The sequence below is a fragment of the Sparus aurata genome, chromosome 6 (genome assembly GCF_900880675.1).
Source record: "Sparus aurata chromosome 6, fSpaAur1.1, whole genome shotgun sequence".
NCBI classification, from domain to species: Eukaryota; Metazoa; Chordata; class Actinopteri; order Spariformes; family Sparidae; genus Sparus; species Sparus aurata.
Window position 1 is genome coordinate 10,728,940 of NC_044192.1, and position 22,079 is coordinate 10,751,018.

Consider the following 22,079-nt stretch of genomic DNA (forward strand, 5'->3'; position numbering starts at 1 on the left):
GGCACAGACCCAGCCAGCTGTAATTCTAAAGCCTGCGAAACCACCAGCATCATCGAACTGGCTTTCTCCAAAGTCTTCAGTTTGCCATCACAACCTCTCAAAAAGCTCGTGTTTATGAGGGGGCACTGACCTCGCCCGCTCGTTCTCACGCTTTATGGATTTAAATACAAGTGGGAGGTTTACAGAGAGAAGTTGACAGCAAATCCGCGAAGGACACAGTGTTAAAAAACAGCTTTTCACCCACAGTCAACCATCTCTGGAATCATTTTGCCTACTTCCCGTAATTGCTGGCTCTGAATTTACATAATACAAAAAAAAAAAAAAAGGAAAGTCAAATCAAAAGGGAACTTGGCACAGCAGATGGTAAAATCGATGCTGCAGCGGTGTCTAATTTCCAGTTGCTTTTTAAGCTCATCTTTTTTTTTTTTTGCAATTTTGTACAAACAGCCACGTTATCGTGTGCTGACGGCAATTTCCATGAAATTGCGCGCGGAAATTATGCTGCAACGAAATAAGCTCGTCAAGGACAAATCCTGTAAAACAAACGCAGACCGGTAATTTGCCGGTCCAGGTCCGAGCTTCATCCATTTCAGTTTGAGAAAACACTCTTCCTGTTGCTCATTAGGCATTCATTTCCCCAGAGACTCCTTCTTATCTAAAAGGCTTTTAACACTGGGGGATGCATTTTTATTGACAACTGCAAACAAACCAAATATTAATCCCATTAATATAAAAAAAAAAGAGAAAGCTAATTTTGCTTCTAGACACAAATTTATCTACGACAGCTGCATGCTTTCAAAGAATCCTGAGGAAACTGTGGTTTAGAGATTAGAGGAGGATATCAGATTGGATCATAGATGTGTGTGTTTGGGCGGGGTGAATTTAGGGCAACATAAATAAATATGGAGCGCAGTCCCTCAACAGGCCGAGCCACTTAACTATCAAACTGTTCCAGCAGAGCTGCTCAGGGGACGACCTGCGTGAACAAGGACAGGCTGTTCTCAGCACAGCTACACCTGCACAAACTCACCCAGTCGTTTCACTGATTTCATCTGGAATTTCCGGAAATAATTAGCGATTCAATCAGAATTCAAAACATTCCAACCTTTAACAAATATCCCTCTACATACACACGATTCAGTGGTTGGCATTGCAGGTATCGATGCACTGATCCAGGCTCTTCTCTTCTGACTTCCACACTAAACTCAGTGGAATAGAAGTAGCAGGAGCTCATATAACTACAAACTTGCAATACGGCCTGTTGTGGCTAAATTACTGTAACTGATAGTTAATTACACAAACTGTATTTAATGTTGATTGTTTGAGTCTCGGCCGAATCTGCACCACAACATGAAGATTCTCAAGTCACCGCTTTGAATAACGGTAAAGTCAGAAATGGAACCTCAACCTTCATTTGATTAACATAATTCATAGTGTGGGTAAACCATCGGGACCCAACAGGCTGAACCACTCAGAAGCTCCGATTAAAAGTCTAGAAATGATGTCCATAAATAATATTGTGTAAAAATAAGTGATATTAAGTGATAACAGGACTTGACATGACATTAGCGCTGGGGTTTGTTATCTTCATGATAAACTTTGAATGCAACACGAAGACTATTTCTTACTTTCCAGGCAGCAAACACTCATACGGGGCTGTGAGTGACACCGAGTCAGTGCTTCAGTTTACATTAATGTAAGAAAAGAAATATTTTCTGGGTTAAGCCAAGTGTTAAAGAACTCTTTATTGCAACAGTAATCACTGTTATGGAACGTTTTTCATCCAGTCAGGGCCATTATGAACTCCATTATGAACTTGCAGAGAGCATGTTTAGAAGACGGAGGGGATCGCTAACTTGCAAAACGGACGGGAAGTTAGCAAACACAACGAGAACAGTTACAGCAGCTTCTACTGCGTCGAGATCAAGTCGGGTTCTGGTGAAAAAAAAAAAAGAAAAACAGACCGCCTGATGAGTTGGGATCAGACTCATTACTACTCTCTCAGACTCAGTCAGCTGAAATCCATCCCTGAAAATCTCTGTGGGCAAAAGCAAAAATCCTCCAGAAAGAAACTGAACTAATGAGAAACTCCAAGCACCGAGAAGAACCAGAGTTTTAAAAATAAATGAAGAGACTGCAGCTTCAGCCACAGCTGCGCTCACGCTCACATATACAGAATATATCACCCCGTCATGTCTCGTCCACGACACATCTCCACCTGAGCAGAGTCACATGTGTGGACTTGAAGTGTCTGACACCTGAATGTCGAGTCAATATTACCAATCAATATCCAGCTGGCTGCAGCAGACCGGGTGTCATCTCACATGTGTTTCTCCATAGGGTGTAGATTAGTGCCTCACTTGGCTCAACCAGTTAATCATTAAGGTTTACACGTGTATAAACACAAAACTTATGTTGTTGGAAAGATCCAAGATCACCAGAATCAAGAAAACATGAGAAAATCCAACTTTCAGAATGACACGACTTTCTTTTTTGGATTTTATTCCTAGATTCTCGCTGCACAAACAAAGTGGTTGTTGCTGTTCCAAAAATATTGTGTTTTCCTGCCCTACATTGCACTTCCTCACTCACTATTGGTTGTCGGTATCTGCCTGAGCACTCAGGCTAGCTTTCAACCTCCTACAACAGAAATGTCAAACTGGGCCTCATGAGTGTTTTCTCGTCAGACTTGGCAGAGGGCCCTCAGCAGCAGAACGCAGTCGTAAAAAGTAATTTCACCGCCTCATGAATTCTAATTTTTGGCTGAGAGGCTGACTGCTCATAAACCAAAGTGTTTTCATATCAGACAGATTCTCATTCTGACGGGCGCAAGAAATCCTAAAATGTATGATTTTGACAAGGCTGCAACTACAGAAACCTCTCTTACACCGGAGCTGTCAAAATAACACACAAATGACATTCAAATATTCCCGTTAAAACAGAAAACATAAAGGTTTGAACCACTTTTTTGCAACATTTTTTTACATTAGAGGGCAAACGGATACAGAGACATGACTTCTTGTACAGGTATGTTTACTTCAACGTGAGCTTGTCTTTTAAAAAACCAACACACCTCACAAAAAAGACAAATAAAATAATGTTCTTACCATAAAACTTAATTTGAAGACTGCTCTCTTTCTCTCTCTGCTGCAGTAGTGCTGCCTTTTATTCACAATAATAATTTTTATAATCTTTTGTCTAGTGTTTTTCTACACTATTATCATCAAATTAAAAATATTAATTGACAGCTAAATCTTCCATTCCCCTACGGATGCAGAAAAACATTTCGCCAACGCTTGCAATCATCTTTTTTTTCTTATCTTGAGAAAACTAACTTTGTTCTCTTGTGACAAGTTAAAGTTGTTTAACCTGAGAAAGCAAAAGCATATTCCCTATTATGACTTACAGTTTGTGGTAAATACAAGAAACCAATTGCAGCATGCAAAACAACATTATGCCTTGAATTACTATTCGATCATAAATCCTCAAGAGGAGAAGTAGTTTTTCTCGTGATAAATGATCTTGTTATCTTCAGAAAACTGCTTTGTTTTCTCAGCGTAACAAGAAAAATGTATCTGTGTTCACGAGAAAATGAGCTTTGGTATCTTGAGATATTGAAAAAATAAACAACAACAACAAAAAAAAAATATGTGCAAGCCCCACATCATCCTTTCAGCCCGTCCTCACCAGAAAAACAATAACATAGGTCGACTGTGTAAGCAGCTTATCATGAATCAAATATACATTTATTGTTATGAGGCAACTTCCCATGGGCGTAGTAAATGGCAGCAAAGGAAGAAGTCGGGTGGAGTGGTTAAAAGACTGACTATGTCCTCAAAGGGAGGCGGACGGAGTGGATGGTCCAAACAAACACTTACACTCAAACCCAGGAGACTGTTTGTGTCTCAAGCTGTGAAATTTTCAAAAACTTGTTCATGTTCAACCTCTGAACCATCCATCCCCAGCTCCCAGTCGTGTTGGGGGTGACGTGTTAGAGCAATGTATCACTTGGAACAGTAAAAAAGTAATATTAATGCATTACCGAAAGGTTTCCAGTGAAATTATTACATAAACTAATCAACTAGTTGTCAAGAAATGTGCTACTAACCCAACCTCGCGTCACACACTACATCAGAATTGTCCCTTGACACAAAAAACCCCAAAAGCAAGACACACATGGAGGAGGGAACGTTTTGAAGCTTTACAAAAAAAGCGAACAGAAGTCACGGGCATCACGGAGCGACGAACTGACGAGACACGGGCGGGAAAACAGACAAAGACAGGAAGTGTAAAGTAAAATGTGACCAATGAGGACAAACTTTCAACATAAAGCAGGAAACCAAAAAACTATGTCATACTCTGACACACTGACAATCTCTGGAAAGCTACAGTTTAATATGACTGACTGTTTGACTGTTTGACCGCGCTGCTCAGTGTGTTCGTATTCCTTTCAACAGCTTTTAGATAACCAGCCTTGAATCATTGTGTTTTCTGCATGAACATGTCGACCCAAACCAAACACACCGCTGCGATGTTCATGCTGAACTTCTCCACCGCCGCCAAACTAAATATCCAGCTCACAGTCTCACTTTTACCTTCCTCGCAGTGAAATGTGCTACCTTTAAAAAAAAGTGTTTAATTGCATCTGTTGTCATCCAATTACTCACTATTTGCAACATTTAATTGTCTTTTCGAGATGACGCACCACTTTTGATGATGATGAACGAGCGGCGCTTTGTTTTTAATGTGTTTGTTTTGCCTATAAAGAGATTACCACACACCAGAGGTAATGAAAAAGCCCCCGTCATTTTTGGATGCTGTTTACCACTAATGAACTGAATAATTCTCTCTAACAGCTGTTTTTTTTTTTTAGAGAACTTACTATGATAAATGTTTTACTTTTTTTAGTAGTCGGAACGGTCTCGCCGGCAACTTCTGCAGAGAAAGAAAACACAAAAACAAGCTGGAACAGGTCACCGTGACCGAGACGGACAACTGGCTCGCCTCATCTCCCTGATCTCGTTATCTTGGCATCTTAGCGGCTCTTCACTATTAACGCTTAATGCTGTAATTTACAGCAACACAACACAGTGCTGACGGTCAACGACCTTGTCACAGTCATCCAGTTTTTGCAGTTTGCTGAGCAGGTGCAGCAGTCTCACACCTTCCTCTCACCACTCCTCTCAGGTTGGTTGGTAACAAGATGCAACAGGTACACTAACACTTCCGCAGCACAAACACTTAAAATCGGGGTGCATCTTCTGTTATCTTACCCTCCATAAGCTCCAAATGTGAAACTCCTTTTCCTCTGAGACATCCTGCCGGTCGGCCGATGACGCCTCTCAGGTGAGCGCGGGGTGTCGGATCGGTTCACAACACGAGGCTAAAGAACAACAGCCATGCCTTCTTCCTTTTTCCCTATCTGTGTTCACGCCTCTCCTTCTCTTTCTACACCTCTAACTCGTCCTCTCTCCTCCCTCCTTGTCTCAGCCCTCATCCAGTGTGTGTGTGTGTGTGTGTGTGTGTCCTGTCTGAGGGTATTTTATGTGTGCACACATCGCGGCCCTCCCTCTCCTCGCCTCCTCTGTGCTCTCCGACTAAGTAGCTCCTATCTTTGCCAGATTAAGAGGAAGGTGCGTCCGGCCGTCCTGTTGTCCTGGAAACAAACAGGACTGATTCTCTGGGCTCTTTCTCGCTAAGCCGTTCTCATTTGAAGCAGGAAGAGGGCACAAAATACTTTTCATTTCCCACGAAAAGGCAACTTACTCCCCCCCTACCACCAATTATCGTGAAGGGAACCACAGAGGCTCTCTTCTCAGAACGGTTGTTGTGGGGATAAGATGCAGATACTTAAACGTTACGGCGAGAAATGATTTCTTTTTCGCTCTGACTGAAACTAACAAATAAATTGCTACCAACTCGCTTAGGCCTTCAGTTTATTTCTTGTAAATTCTGCGCTTTTTATTTGGGAACTTCAGTTGATAGCACTGTTAGCCTATCATCTTGCCGGTATCTTTTAAATGTGATTAACTCCCCGCCTTTGGTTCGGTCACGCTCCCGATCTCCACCGAGTCTTCGCAGATTCACCGGCTCCGTCAGTCTCTAAGTCTCAGTCATCCGCCAACACCATCACCGCCGCATCATCATCTCCATGTGGGGATTATTCAGACGCCTCCCCGTCGATTACAAAATCTCCCTTTACAGTCTAAATGCCAAAGACTTTCTGACAAAACACATTTTATCTGCTGTAAGAAACACTATCTCTACTCATCATCGATCAATCTGCCAAAATGTCCATGTTGTGTATTAAAATGAAATAGTGAACACATTTTAAGGTGAGGTTTTCAAATAGCTTGTTTGATTTCTTAAACTCAAGGAAATTGTGTTTGCTATAAAAATATTTTAAAAAAACAGCACATTTGAGAAACTGGGATATTTACTGACTATAACAATTCCTCAACCATCATAATACTGTCTTGGCTAATTGCTGATTGCAGATTTTTTCGAACTGAATACGCCAGAGTATGTGCAAGTTGAGAATTCAGCAACAAAGTGGGGATTACCAGCTGATCTGCGGGCTTTAAAATCAAACATCGACAACAGTCTTCTGACGATAAGTCGATTAAACAGCTGATTAAAGGAAAATCGCAAGTAGTTTGATAACTGTTTCTTTGTTTCAGTCATTTTGCAGAAATATCAAACACTTGCTGGTTCCAGCTTCTTAAATGTAACACAACTTTTTTTTCTTCCAGGCATAGACACCTTTATTTTGACAGTGGATAGACAGGAAATGGGAGAGAGAGGGGGTGTGACATGCAGCAAAGGTCCTTCAGCTGGGATTCGAACCAGGGTCCGCTGCGTAAGTGGCACGTGCTCTTAACCACTCGACTATTTGCGCACCACAACGCTACTTTTATGACAGTAAATGAAAGTCTTTGGGTTTCAGGCGGTTGGTTGGACATGAGAAGCAATTTGAAGACGCCACTTCAGGCATTTGGAAATGTTAGGAGCATATTTCCGAAATGGGATGAAATGAAAGTTGTGTGTATGTATTTTGACTGTTTATCTTAATTTGCCACCTAGCTGTACCTTTAAATCCAGGAAATAATGGTGAACTTGACTGCTGGTTGATTCAAACATGCTCCTCCTCCTCCTCCCTCCACCAGCGCTACCTGCAGGCAGTGAATCACCTCTGCAGACTGATACCAGCTGATGTCTGTGTACTTCAGTCTTTATAAACCTCACAGAGTATTTTTGATGTCAGGATCATTTTTTTTAGGTTTGTTTCAGTGAGATAGTATTGACTTTATGACGACTCTGCTGGTGAAACCACTACTGTTCCTGCTCGGAAAACAATATCGGAATATCAAAAACATTAAACTCCATTCTATTCTGTTTTTTTTATCATAATAGCATTTTTCTGAATCATATATTTGGCAATGAAGTTGAACCGATAAGGACCAGTGATAAGAATATCAACATATCTCATGATAGAGGCAGCCGTCTCTACCTCTGTAGATATGAAGTGGAACGCTGCCCGTGTTCAGAGTGATGAATTTGCTCCTCCACCCTTCAGTGATCTGGCAGAAAGTTTGGAATGTGCCGGAGTCGCGATGCCAAGGTGCCACGCCAGCTTACATCAGACACTAATTTGGCACGCCTCTCTTTCCGTTTCAAGCGACTCTAGTTAGAGTCAAAGTTTCAAAATCTGATGATTTGAAACCAAACGGAGCGTATATGAGTTCCCCGAATAGACCTGCTGCGTTGGAGAGTCTCTAATTTCCCTGTCAGAGTACCTGAATCACGTATCAGATGAAAACTCCCACTGCGGGGTATTTTGACTGAGCGGAGGTCGAGTTGAATTATCTGATGTTCCCCCGAGTCTCTCGCGGTACTTGACCTATATCAACCTGGCAATTCCGACTCTCTAACCGCCATCAAGAGTTTCTCGCTGCGATCACCCTCTTCTTGAACTTCCTCGCTAAATCAAATGGGGAGACTTGTCAAAGTGCCACCAATGTAACGCTGTGTGGAAAGTGATATCTCTGTTGATCTGCCGGCGGAGCACATGTCTGCTTTTGGTCAAACAGAGGACAATTTCACATCTCCTCCGTCTTGTCTCTTCCCATTTTCTGTCCTCTCCATTTCAGCTCTCCCTCGCCGTCGTCCCCTTCTGCTCTTTTCTCCTTTCATGTCCTCCGTCTGCCTCTGGCTGCCGTCTCCCCTGCCTCTCTGCAATTTATCCGTCTTTATTATCAACTTTTTTTTCCCCTTTTCCAGCCCGAGAGCATTGATTGTCTTCTTGTCCCCAGCGCTAATGTCGGGGTGCCCCGATGACTCCCCAGCCGACCTTTTGTGATTCTATTAGGTCTGACTGGACTGTGGCCAGACATGGGCTATAAATCAAATCAGATGTTTAGAGGAGAGGACACCGAGGAATGTGTCATTCACAGTGTCCCCACCAAGGTCCCTCAGCTCTTTTATCGACTGATATTGATACGGATTGTCCTGCTTGACTTTTCCGTATCGAAAATAAAAAACAATCAATCACTGCTAGTGAAAATGGGGAGTTTAAATCACTGCTTTGGGAACTGAAGTGTTATAGTAAGATGAAGCGACAGCGCTGCAGAAAACAAGCAACATATAACAATGTATAATCTGAAATATTTGGGTCACGACCTCGGGGCTATCGTCGAAAAGATCTGAGCCTGAACGCAGCAGCCACCGAGAATCCCTTCACAGCTGAGGTGGTTTTCCGCCTCCTATTTGTTTGTTTTCTCAAGGTGGCGCGTCTCCTTTCTTTTTTTCGCGCCTTTACACATCTGACGGTCATTTATTCTGCCAGCTTTTTTATGCAGATGTATCTCACTGGAAAAGCAGGACGTCAACAGCGCACACCGCAGGCAAAAATATGCATCCTCCTCCAGTCAGATCTCTTTTATATTCAGACAAAAAAGCGTGCACACAAATGGCAGCTCCTCTATTCCGCTCAGTCCGCCCCGGTGCCTCGGCCGACTGCGACACTGAAATGCCTCTGACAGAATGATTCTCCGGACCCCACACTCCTGCTGACAAACTCGTTATTGTCGCTGCAGTAAATGTGGTTTCAACCGCTCTTTTCACCGTGGCCCTTTTCAATTGCGTCCCTCAAAAGATGTCCTTCGTGAGGAGGTGGAGAGTGAGAGGGAAAAAAGAAAAAGAAAACTATTTACCCAGAGTGATTTTGTGTGAGGCAGGTGAAAGGGAAAAGGGCATTTTGGTGTAATTAGTCTACGCCTGCAGGCTTCATTCGGGAGACGTGGCGGTGCCCGGCTGGCGTGCTCCTCTAAAAGCGGGTCAGCCTTGACTTTGAGGACCTGACTGGCGACGGGAGGAGGCTGCCCTCTGTGAGATGGGGTTCACTCCGCTCTGAAACAGTGCTGTCACAGCGGTAGATAAATGCTTGGATAACAAATCCCCCTCAGAGTAAATGGCTCCACGCCAACAATGATCACTACAACCATAACTATAAACATGTGTTTTTAATAACTCGAACAACAGCTTTGAAGACAATCGCTTTCAGACGGTTTGATGAGCTGCAGAAACACTGACATCTGAAAACGCAAGGCCACCAATCAGCGGTCCTCAACACCACTCATCAGCCACCTACGACGCAGACTTCCCTCCGCAGGAAGCTCAACAACCCACTCACACTTGGACTCTTGTGACCTCGGCGACTCACATGACAGCCGGAGCGGGTCGGCGACACGCTTGTGACCCTGCGACTCGCAAAGGGTTAAAAGCTTGTGACTCCCCACCAGTCAGTCACAGCTAAAGGAGGTGAAACGTCCTCAAGGAAGTCAAGCAAGTCCATTTGCATTAGTACTGCGCAGATTCACCATGACCAGGATGAATGAGAATCTTCACAAACATGTAGCATCTTTATCTCTTTTTATGTAAGCTAATCGATGGGACGTAGAGAACTCAGTCGTTGTTATTTATTCGACTTAAAACCCCAATAAATGCCATCGTTCTTTGGCGCTGATGGGCCTTACTGGTGAAAAGTTTGAAGCCCATCCGTCCTCGAAGGACAACGACCTTCGCAGCAGTGTTGTCTTCTGCTGTCTCCTCTAAACTTTGAAGGTTTTAGTGTCCTCCTGGGATTTATTCTAGTTGTTTGTTTTTTTCTCTGCACACTGTACAATAAGTAAGAGGTCATCAATATCCATTTTCGTAAGATGCCAGCCGGCGCGTGCTAAGGCACACTGTTTACAGAGCGTTACTGTTCATCCGTGTGGGTGCTCACAGTGTTATCGTTCTTCATTCCTGGTACGGACTGTTAAAAAAACCAAGAAGTTTGTATCAAGACACAACTAGACTGGTTTAAAATGATCAATATGCTGTGATGCTATGAAGTGAGGAGCGTGCCCCCTAGGGGAGGCCAAGAGTTATAGCAGGTGGGGACGAGACAAAACGTATGAGGCATTGTACTTAGACAATTTTTACAATAGATTGTAGTTCGACACATCCAACCTATGAAACGTCTGTCTGCAGTTGCTTCTATCAAGACAAACTACTTCATTCATTGATTCATTCATTCATTCATTCATTCATATTTTGTCTATTTTGCTTGTTTCATTTCAAAAACAGCAGTAGCAAGAAGAAAAAAAAACTTGTGTCACCTGCTGCTTTCTTAATAATGACATAAGATTGCAGTCGCAGCCTGAGTTATGAAGATATGGAGCACAAAGCCTCAACAAGTCACTTTAGAGGATGGGAAGGATTAGAGGTGTATTTCTCGCAGAGAAGATGATCCAGTGTTTGTTTGTTCCTGGGGAGTTGCCGTTTTTGTGCATGGAGGCAATTCTGAGTAAATCCCAAGCGATGGACGCGCGCTGCATTTTTAATGCTTCCACTATCAAGGTGACTTGCTCTTCATTCTAGTTTTTTCAGAAGGAGGTCGCACTAAAGTTGCAGCTCTCCGCTGATTACACACGATTCTACAGAAGTTTGCAGACAAAAGGACGTGCGTGTTTGCGGGAGCTTGAACATATTTATCCAGAGAAAATCGGAAAAAAGATTGTGAACCACTGGCATGAATGGATTTGTTAAAAAACAAACTATTACACTCAACAGGAAGGAATTTAATAAGTGACATAATGGGTTGAGGAAAATAAGCATCGACCTTCTTATCTACGATAGTTTGTATTTCACGATACATACACAGGAAGCTCATTGAAGTCGTCTGTACTTATAGATTTCTGCTTTGTTTCACTGCCTGAAAAGGCCACACAGCAGCTGAACAGACACCTTCTTCTTCTTCTTCTATACAGCCAGCCGTCCTCCCATCCACGCTCTCTAAAGCTGCCAACAGTCAGCAGACCTACAAGTGCAGCAACAGCCCTCCTTGAGTTTGTCTTCGGGGCTAATGAGCTATTACACAGTTACAGTACAGTCCCTTCCCTGTGGGGACAGCAGAGCTGGACGCGGACCCATTAAATATTCACCAGTTGTCTGCGCAACTACACCCCTGACAAGCTCACAAGGACAACAGGCTCTGCCTCAGTGGCCTGAAATGCCCACAATCATTCTCTCGCGTCCTTTTTGTCGAACCTTCTGTGGCACAAAACCACTTTTGCTTTCCCTCAAACGGCGCCGTCTTTTAAAAAGTGAGATTTCGCCGCGGTGCTAGCGCTAACGGCTCGCAAAAATCATCTGCAGGAAGTTAAATACTCAAGTCATGACTCATTGATTAGCTGTTAAAGAGCACTCAGTGCAGCAATCGCACAAAAATATTCGCCGCTCCTTCCGCCTCACTTATTCTGGGATTTATGTAAGAATGGAGAGAGAGGGAAAAGAGGATGAGGAATAATGAAGTTGTCTTGGAGCAACAGTACCCCTCGCTGTTAGCCGGAGGAACTACTTTTCATCCTCCCGGAGCTGCTGAGTGTCTCGGGGGCTGTTTGAGAGCCCTGTTTGACACAGACAACTTTGAATTTCAAGCAGATAGACTTCGCTGCAACAGAGCGTACCGCCTATGATGACTTTCACAGCAGTGAGGAGAAGAGAGCAGACGTGGGGAGGGGGAGCCATGAACAGAGGCATTAAGATCTTATCTCGCCTTATCTTCATGACACTGTGTCCATTATTCCGTCTCAGGTTGGGCGCACGTTACTGGGCACCGGATTTATAAGGTTATGGAGCAGAAACAGACTCTGCAGAGGCAGCCACTGTTCCGTAACCAAATGCAACAAATGAGATTCTCCCTCTCTCTCTCTCTCTCTAAGCGAGATTATCAGGGGGGTGCTGACATTGTATAACTCGCTCATCAAAAGACAGACTGATTCCAGCAGGAACTCGGGAGACTATTCTTGTCCTCGATCACCCAGCCCCTCTAGATCTGAATGTCATGAATTTCACAACTCTTCTCCGGGCCATGATAACACAGGAGGAGGAGGAGGAGGAGGAGAAGGGAGGAGGTGGGGGTGGCACAGGATAAAAAAAAAAAAGAGAGACAGATAGAGAGATGGAGGAGAAAAAAGGGGGTGTGTGTGAAATGGGCGACATGGTTTGGATGTATATGTAGGATCATTAAGCATGACAGGACCCAGTCGCCTTTGTTTCTGTTTTATCTGTCGTTATACAGCCATTTACAGGCGCGAGTGGCGTGCTGGAGAGGAGACACTGGAGAATATGAAGACACAAATCACGGCAAACAGAGTGGGAGAAGCTGTGAACGAGCCCCTCAAGCCATGTAGAGCGAGGGGCAATTTACAGCAACCCGACGAGCACCCGATCCCACCGAAAAAGCCCCAGCAGGACGCGTAAACTCGCTCTCTGGAGTGAGAACCAGGAGAGGAGGGACGTGGAGAGGCGAGACAGAAACCAAAGCTTATTTTTCATGCAACAACCACTGGAGGAGAGAAAACCCCGTGGACCACATCCTTGGGATAATGACTCTGCAGATAGAGGAGCAGGCAGAGGCCCAGTTAGGGGCCGACTTTGATTTATCCACATGAGAGGGCGAGATAGGGACCGAGAGGAGGCGGGGAGGGATTTCTAATCATGCAGCCTCATCAAAATAATCATTCATTCAGACCTCAGGGCCCGTCCACTGTCAGCAACCTCCACCCTGACCTGCGCTGGCCTCCTCCTCGGCATGTCACCAGATTTAAAAGTTCTTACACGTCAACAAGCTTGTGTTTACAGCCGAGATGTGGCAGCGAATGTGAAAAAGGGAGGCAGTCGATGCAGAGAAGAGGTTTTTTTCCGCCTGTTTCCGCCTTTTCTTCTTGGCATCTGGGGCTGTAACTCTTAATTGGGGACCTGTACTATGCAAATTACCTGTCACTTTGCAATATAATGACATTTTAAAAAGAGTAACAGAGAATGTCAGGTTATGCATTCATATCATGGCCGAGTTTCCTAAATAGAGAAGCAAGAAAAAGCCTTATGCCTTTAATATAGTGGAACTAGCATGTAAATACTGTGTGCTGATTCGTTCCGAACGGGTTAAATTAGGAGACGGATATTTATCAATAATATGATAAAGGATAAATTCACCCAAAAATAAAAATTCATTCAAATTATCTAAGTTACTCGTCCCCATGCTTATGAATGAACTGTGGTGAAGCTTCATAGTCCACAGCACATCTGTGAAGCTTCACAGCAAAACAGTGTTGGAGCATTCTCCTTTAGTGAAGACAGAGATGGGGATTTTAAAAACGTAAATAAACAACTGTAAAATAAAATAATTCCGGTGTCATCAAGGTCCCTGGAAGAACCAAGATCCCAAAATAGAGTTGAAAAGACATTATTTAGCCTTGTTTGTTCAAGTTGAAATCTTCTCTGCAGCTGCTAAAAAGGTTAGCTTGCACCCTGTCCACAGTGAGATTTCTCTGAGGAGCGACGCTAACGGCTGCAAAACCATTAGCAGGAAGTTAAATACCAAAGCAAAGACTCATTGATTAGCTGTTGGGGAGCGCTCTCCAAATAAAGCCTTTTCAAATCAATTTGGGATCTCGTGGCTTCAGCAGACTTGGATCACACCTGATCCATCTACTTCAGTTGAGAATCGCTGCCGATGATGTTTTGCTGCTTTTGTTTTGTGGATTATGGAAGTTAACCCAACTTTCCATTGGCATGATGGTCAGTACATAAGGTCTGACTTTTCATATATGTATGTACTTATCCTTTAATACTAATATTCACATGCCTCGGGTTGAAACAATGAGTGGATTCATCGATGAGTAAACTGACATAAAGTGAATGAAATAAAATTGATACCCAATGAACAGGAGAAAATAATGCAGAAGAATCTCATGTTCTTTATTGTGTTTTTCTTTCCTGGTTAGATTGGTCTGGTTAAACTTTATTCTTCCATTTTCTGAGGTGTTTTCTTGCCCAAATGATTATTCGATCAAAGGAGAAATTTTTCCTATTCTCTCTTATACCAGCTCCAAAATGATCTTTTGCTGGTGCGGGAGACATGGCACTAAAAAAGACTATAACTCTATATTCACTTTATACGACTAATCTCAGGCTGTTAGCTTTAGATTGCTTTTTTTTGTACAGAATGTGAACTGTTGAGTTTGTCCCTGCTCTCTACTACTGGACCCACTTACAAAGAAATCACCTCAGGGTCAGCGAGGAGATGAGGAACAAAAAATTGTAACAGCAACTATTACTCTTTCAACATGCTGCCGTTTGAGTTAGTTGACTTGAAAAAATCCGAACCTATCCTCGCTCACTGGTAGTTTAACTTTTGAAACACTAACTCAAAAGGGTTTCTGCTTTTTGTTGTTTCTTTGTTTTGTTGGTTTTATCCTCATGGAAGTTAAAAAGAACATAAAAGTGAAGTGTAGCATCCAGTGGAGTCCTGTTTTTATGCTTCTCTCTCTCTGCTTTGCTCAAGAGACACTGAATTCAAAGCGAGTCAGCTCAAACAAGTTACGAGCAATTTGAAAATCAACATCTCCATGTGATAAAGATGTTGAGAGTGTGAGCGGCGCTGACTCCCTGCAGCACAGGACCCACTGGACGATGAGCTGCATTATGCATATGAAGCCTGAACGGCTGGAAGCTGCAAACTTTCAGCACCACGGACAGCACCAGCAGAAAGTTCTGATAACAGATCCACTTAATCCTGCTGACATTCGGTGAATCTATCATTGCGAACATTTATTGCACTGAGCAGCTTTATTTAAATCCACTGACCTTTACTGGAAAATCGAGTCAAGTCTCATAGTTTCCTTGAACGCCCTGGTGTATCTATACAACCTATTTGCTGCTTTCTGCCCATTTGTGCTATTTTATGATGTACATTCGTATGTTTTAAGGGTTTGCAGTGCAGGAAGAGACTAAAACAATGTCCAATGTCAAATTTGTAAAAGCATGACAACAAATTACAGGAAATGAGCGATAAATGCACAAAAGTTCTTTTCATTTGATGTAATGCCAAAGCTACAACAAATGATAATCATTTTAATCCAGATTGTTTAGCATTTTTTAATCATAAATACTTAACATTCAAGAAAAGACACTTTCTCCATTTTGTTAAGCAAATGATGGAAATGTACACATTTTTATCGTGAACTGTGAATTTCCTCACGGCCATGGCAGTATCCCCTCATTTAAATCAGATCGAATACACTTGAGCTCAGTGGATTCTTTCCCGGCACAGTTGTTTCCAGTGGTGTGACCTTGGGTTAGTTAGTTTCATATTAAAAAGAGGTACCACAAATATTACCTCTTTCTATAAAACAAAAGATGGAAATAGAGCAACTTTAACTTCCCCCAAAAAACAGTTTTAAATATGTATTTGATACATTTCAGCAACAGCTTTACTGTTTTTCCCCACTCTTCGAACAGTGAGAAAGACACTGCAAACAGAAAGACACAAGTGAAATAAGAAATACCCAAACAAATTGTCTGTATTTGACCAGCTGAGAAAGAGACTTGTTGTCTCTTTTTCTGAATCACTTTAAAAAAAAAGTCTGGAAACATACTTCAGCTTTCATTGTCCGCCTTAACTTTCTTCTAACCCAAATGTACTCGGGCAGCCATTTATAGCCCATCGAAAGTCTATTTGTGGGAAAAACTGATAAAGAGCGTGTGTTTTTACTTTTGTCCACATCACAGTGTTTCAAGAACTCCAGCTATGAGACACGCCGGAGTGAAACAGCTTCTCAAGGTGAGGCAAGGTGATTTCTAGCACAGAGTCCCAGTGTGCGGTGTGATCTCCGAGTTCACACTGCTCCACAGCTCTTGGCAATAGCCCTGGACTTTCGTTGCGGCATCAAAGGGCAGAAAAGCTCTTTCATTTGCCTTTGTTCCCACTGTGGCATTTCACCAGATCTGACAGCGCTGGCACTGTCCAATCCCTGCTGTGGCTCTGACCCTTTGAGAGCCCCCAGACTCCAGCTGGGGAACTGCTAAGCTCGCTCCTGTGAGGGGAACGACTCGGTGTGACGAGCTCTCTGGGACGACATTTCATCGACTAGAGTTTTGTAAACCCAAACAAGCATCACAAGACTGCTCTGACAGGATCATAAAAATATCACTGAATTCATTTTTTTCACAGAACAACAACAGCACCGAAAAAGGGATGATGGAAAATATTTATGGATCAATAAAACAAAAAGCTTCAAAATGTCAGATCTACTTTATATTTGGCGAGGGAGAACAGCGGATCATGATGTGAATCTATTTGTTCCGGCGAGGTATAAGTTTTGAACATGAAATCTACCGCACAAGTACATTTGATTTAACTTGATAAATAAGGGGGAAAATATCATCCTTATCAGACTGCAGCACTCACAACAGGTTCCATTGTTCAGAAACGTCTAACAACAGGCAGCCATGGGCAAGCTGTTATAAATAACATCCATCTGGACCCTGTATGATAAAGCAATACACAATACTTTAGCCCTAAACATCACTCAAGTCCAATTCTCCCCTTGAGGCTGCTTTATCAGTTTATGTTCGGAAAACTCTGCAGCACTGCTTCTAGCAATCCTTTCAATGCACAAATGCTTCGAGTGCATGGAGAGAAAGGAAAAGGAGCGGAGTGGCAGTGGTCTGGGCCATTCTCCATTTCTTATAGGCAGTATTCAAGTCAGGAATGAACCCCCTCCCTCCCTCCCTTCCCCCTCGATCCCACCTTTCAGACTGGAACCAAAGCCTAATCAGGACGTCTGTGTTTTGGAATGATGTATGACTGGCGACACAAGGTCACATCAAAGACGAGCGGAGGGAGAAATTCATTGTATCCTCGATGAATGGAGTCCCTGAATAAAAAGAGAAGCATTTAAGGTAGCAATTTATCAGCTTGATCAGAGGAGCTCCATGCGTGGAAGTAGTCTGAGTGAGTCAAGACTACTTTCTCCGAGCACAAGCAAGGACGTTAATGTTATTGTTCCAGCAGCAGATGAACACACATGGTGGCTTAAGTGCGTCCTTCAGAGAATCAATACACAAGTGAGCTGAGATTTATATATGTGTCAGTTTGACAGACAGACAGAGAGAGAGATTAATACTCTGAACAAATAGAGGGCAGCATGACATCAGAATAATCCCTAACTGCTGCTAACTGTAGCTGCCTTTAGCTAGCATGCTCAGTTAACCATATTGCTAGTGGTCGTACTTGCTAACTCTGTGTTGTTTACTGTTGAACCATCACATCTTAATGTACAAACTGGCTAAGCGGTAGCTGGTTAGCATGCTATCCCGGCAACACAATGACTTTAACATCACAACCTCAAAACTGTTTTATTTTCACACACTGTAGCAAATTCTGGTTAATTTTTTTTGTTTTTGTTAGTAACAAAAAATCTTACATAATGCTCCTTTAAGCACTTCAGTTTGTAAATGTATGCTCGTAAGGTTTCATCCACACTTGCTTGGTAGGACATGTACTGCTATTTTCAACAGCTCTCTGCCTCTTACACTCATTTCCTTTCCTGTGGGGTACCACAAGGCTCAATCTTAGGACCACTGCTTTTTTTTACCGTACATGCTCCTATTTCAGACATTCCAGACATTTATACATTAATCTCATCTAGAATTGAGTATTGTAACCTTATCATGTCTTCCACAATTCAGTCGCTACAATTCTTCTCCTTAAAGCAAAACATTTGACACATAATACTGATTATTTCCTCACTTCACTGGCTCCCTATTTCAGCTACATCGGACAACAAACTGCCTATGAATCAGCACATCTTTATCCGGCAGAACACCTTACAAAACCTTACATTTCCCCATGAACATTCAGATCACAAGATGCAGTCTGACTCTTCAATCCATCATCTATCTTTTATATAGAGGATAAATAAGAAATCAAACAGTTGGCAGGCCCACACAGAGCTTTTTCTTACTGCTCTCCACTGCTGTGGAATATCTTCTTTTTTTTCCAGTGAGAGGCTATAACAAAAATCAAGTGGATGTGTACTAAGGTACCATACAAGTGTGTTTAGATAGATGATATAGTCTGTATTTGTATTTACTGTGCTCAATCAACATTTATTTTAATGAAACATGCGTAGTTAAGGTATGTAAATGTACTTAAATCAGTGCAAGTTCTTTATGATAATATCTTTTATAGTACAGTTTGGTGAGATACGAAAGTGAGCAAAATCTGCCTCACTGAGTGCGATCCATAAATAAATACATCTGAAGGATTTAAGTTAAGATTAAAATATATCACTGATATGATTACAATATAACATATAAGTTTCCTCTGTCCTTTAAATCTACTCAGTCGGCAGAATAATTATTGTAAATGTAAGTTCCTGCAAACCATGGACATGATAAAACTCTTTCTTTATATTGCAACTTCATGTTTTTGAGGATCATTTTGTAATTTTATGAAAGTTATGACTTTCTGATATGACAGCCAGGTGATAAACATATAATCTGAACATGATAATACACGTTTTGAAGAAATTCAATATATTGCAAAGCCTTTGACACGTAGAAATGTGAACAGAACCTAAGCTGCTGACATTTTATCCTGGTGACTGGGCTGAGATACGGAATTTAGCAAAAACATACTTACTTACATTACATGTTACAGAACCTGAATAATAACACTGACATTGTGCTCCACACAGAGAACTTGTCGTTCCGTTTGCCCTCCCTAGAGTGGCCCGCTTTCCTATTTAGAAACCTTTTTTTTTTTTTTTTTTTTAAACTCATTATTTGTTGTAACTTGCATTCATCAACTTCACCTTGGCACAAAACCTCCAGGGTAATCCTCAGTGTGATTTAAATTCTAATACATTATTCTGGAAAAATTCAAATAAATACAGATAAAGACTCCTCGAGTGGGAGGGAGCAGGTCAAGAATCTGTAGATACCTATTTTTGCCCAGAATACATTATTGTTATTAATCGAGATTTCTCACAGTGGAAGAAACTGTAATATACAAATGTAAATTGGGAAGATTTACTGTGTGTTATTTGCTTGCTTAAAGGCTGAATATTTGATATCCAAGGCTCCTCTCTTTATTTGGACCAAAGCCTTGGCATGTAATTGGCCACTTGAGTAGTGATGCTACATATCACGGAAGGAAAGTCAAGCAGCAAGTCTGTAGGTGACTCATTAAACAGATCCAGCATCTTGTTCAAGGACACATCAGCAGGAGGGATCACATCTAGTGGAGGGACTCATCCCCGCTCCCAGCGACCTTCCAAGGTAATATTAAATCTTCTCATTCCGATCCTTCTAGGAAGCGGGAGGATTGCTGGCTTCAAATGAAGACTATTACTTTCCTCCGTCTGGGTAGAACCACATCTGTTTTCCTTTTATTTTTCATTTCTTTGTATTTGCTATTAGTAGTTCTTCAACCTGAAGCACTGCGAGTTAATCCGTGAAACAAAAAAATAAGCGGTTAATTTTGGAGAAGGCAATTTTCCTCAAAGAAGCCATAACACTGCATAGTGGAGCCTGTAATGAGTTTAACTGGGAGCCATGGAGAGGCTCCCGTGGGCTGCCAGGCAATACTCCGACTGATCCCATCCGCCAGTACAAGGCCGTATTAAACATTGTCTGGGCTAAGTGGAGTTTTATTGTTACGGGCACAATGAACAAATTCTAGTTAAAATAAGATTACCTACTGATGAATAAAGAAATTCTGTGAGGGATTTTCCATAATAACCGTTCGGTGAAAGACTTAAAAGTCTGATTTGTGATTTGTTGATACATTTTTTACGGTTGACGGGGTGTAATTATCAAAAACACCAGCATTTAATTATTAGGAGATACTACGGGTGAACAGGGCACACATATTAAAAGATATCATCATGAAACTTTCCCAGTTGATCATTAAATCAAAACAATTATTTCTAGTGTCTAAATTTTCTAGAGTTGTACGTTTTTAAATATGTTTTACCATAATCAAATATTCACTGATTAAAATGCTTTTTAAAATACAGACATTCATGGAGCAGAAGCGTTCATAGACACCAGTTCTTGATTCTTCTTTCATTGTGTTGATATATTAGAGGAATTTTGAGTTTCTCTTTTATTAATGACTGTGAGTCAGAAAATAACAACAAAACATTTTTTTTTTCCGCCAAATTTTTAAAATAAATGTGCAAACCCTTCTGTAACAATCTCTATGATGTTGTATAATTTGGAGACTTCTGGCTCAGAATATGAATCTTAACATCAATATATGGTAAATAGGAGCAACAGAATCAGATATCTTTAGGTGGTAACTTATTTTAAAAAGGTGTAATTTGTCAAATATGGCCGGAATTCAACCACGGGTGTCGGCAGGGACTAGAAGAACAGCAGGGAGTGACAGGAGGCGAGTGAGAGAGAGTCGGACGTTACCAAGACTGAGTTTTATGTTGTTGATGCCGAGTTTAAGTTAAGTTTGTTTTACGTTTGTGGTGCGACAGTGAGACAGTTTGGTTCATCTCTTGCAGTATACAATGTGGAATTATGAGACAGAACAGGCTCGGGCTAGCTCATTAGCATGCTAACTTCAGCAGACATTTCCACAACACAGTAGATAGATATCTTTGACATAAAGTCAGCTGGCCATATCTTACAAACCTTTAAGACAATCTTTTTTGTATCGTCAGTTTTCCGACATGTGACATTTAAATATGCAAATAATCCAATTAAATATGCACCATTTTGCATTTCTGTCCGGATCAGAAGCATGACCTAAAATAAAAATGTAGATTTGCATTCTGAACTTTTTCTTCCTGCTCGTCCCCTAGCTCTCAAAATCAACCAGCGTTTGAAAGATCAATGATCTCGCCTGTAATGTTTCACCTTGTGGAGACTTTTGCCTATCTGTATGAAGACAAGCTGAACATTAATATTTAATATAGAGCAAGCAGGTGCGTTCATGTGCGTAGATCAGAAGCTCTGTGAGGAAACGATGCCTGTGTGAATTATGAGATAAAATCAATATTAACGACAAGATAAAAAGTGAAACGCAGACATTCCATCTGGTTTGAACATTTCTAATCATCCTCTGATGAGTCACAGCACAAAACCAACGTTTATAACCACCAGACTGCACTTCACACAAACACATCCTGCAGCTATTTCAGTGCTCGCTGCGGAGAAGTTAAATAAACAGCCACATTAGTTATAATACAGGGAGCACTGCAGCCCGGATGGAAATATAATGACTGGTTCGTTGTATTCACATCCAACAAGCTATTTGGGAAAAAATGATTCCGATACATCAGTCTGAAAGCTTTGTCTCGCTTTGTTTTGCAGAATTTTACTTCTTTGCATTTGTTCGGGACATTTCGTTTCATACGGCCAGACAGTGGTGCCACATTTAGCTTCGTGTCCCCGCCTGTCACAGCTGGATTTCCAGAGAATCTGAAAAGCACAGGCAACAGAGGTGACCCTGCACCGAGACGTGTAGCCCAGATCAGGCAACGCTCCCCCGTCTTGACAGCCTCATCTGTTATTTCAGGCTATGAACTGCCGAACACTCTGCTACCAGTGACTACTGCATCATTTCTTGACCCAAAGTTCAGAAAACTTTATGCCTCACAGCTGTGGTCCAAGGCATCACATCACTGACAGAAATGGACACCGAGGAGGAGGAGGAGGAGGAGGAGGAA

The 22,079-nt window shown here is 42.0% G+C and overlaps 1 protein-coding gene across 7 annotated transcripts in view; it reads right to left on the reverse strand.

The window, feature by feature from the left end:
- The window catches only part of rap1gapb (RAP1 GTPase activating protein b), a 122,813-nt gene that overhangs the window by 75,104 nt on the left and 25,630 nt on the right, over positions 1–22,079 (reverse strand). For 2 of the 7 annotated variants that reach the window (XM_030418861.1, XM_030418859.1), the window contains exon 1: positions 5,274–5,456. The exons of 1 other annotated variant lie outside the window; for it this stretch is intronic. In XM_030418861.1, the coding sequence (XP_030274721.1) occupies positions 5,274–5,317 (44 nt within the window). In that variant the 5' untranslated portion in view covers positions 5,318–5,456. Of the gene's footprint in view, positions 1–5,273; positions 5,459–22,079 lie in introns of those variants that run through there. 4 more of the 7 variants (XM_030418865.1, XM_030418862.1, XM_030418860.1 and 1 more) reach the window with 3 other exon arrangements.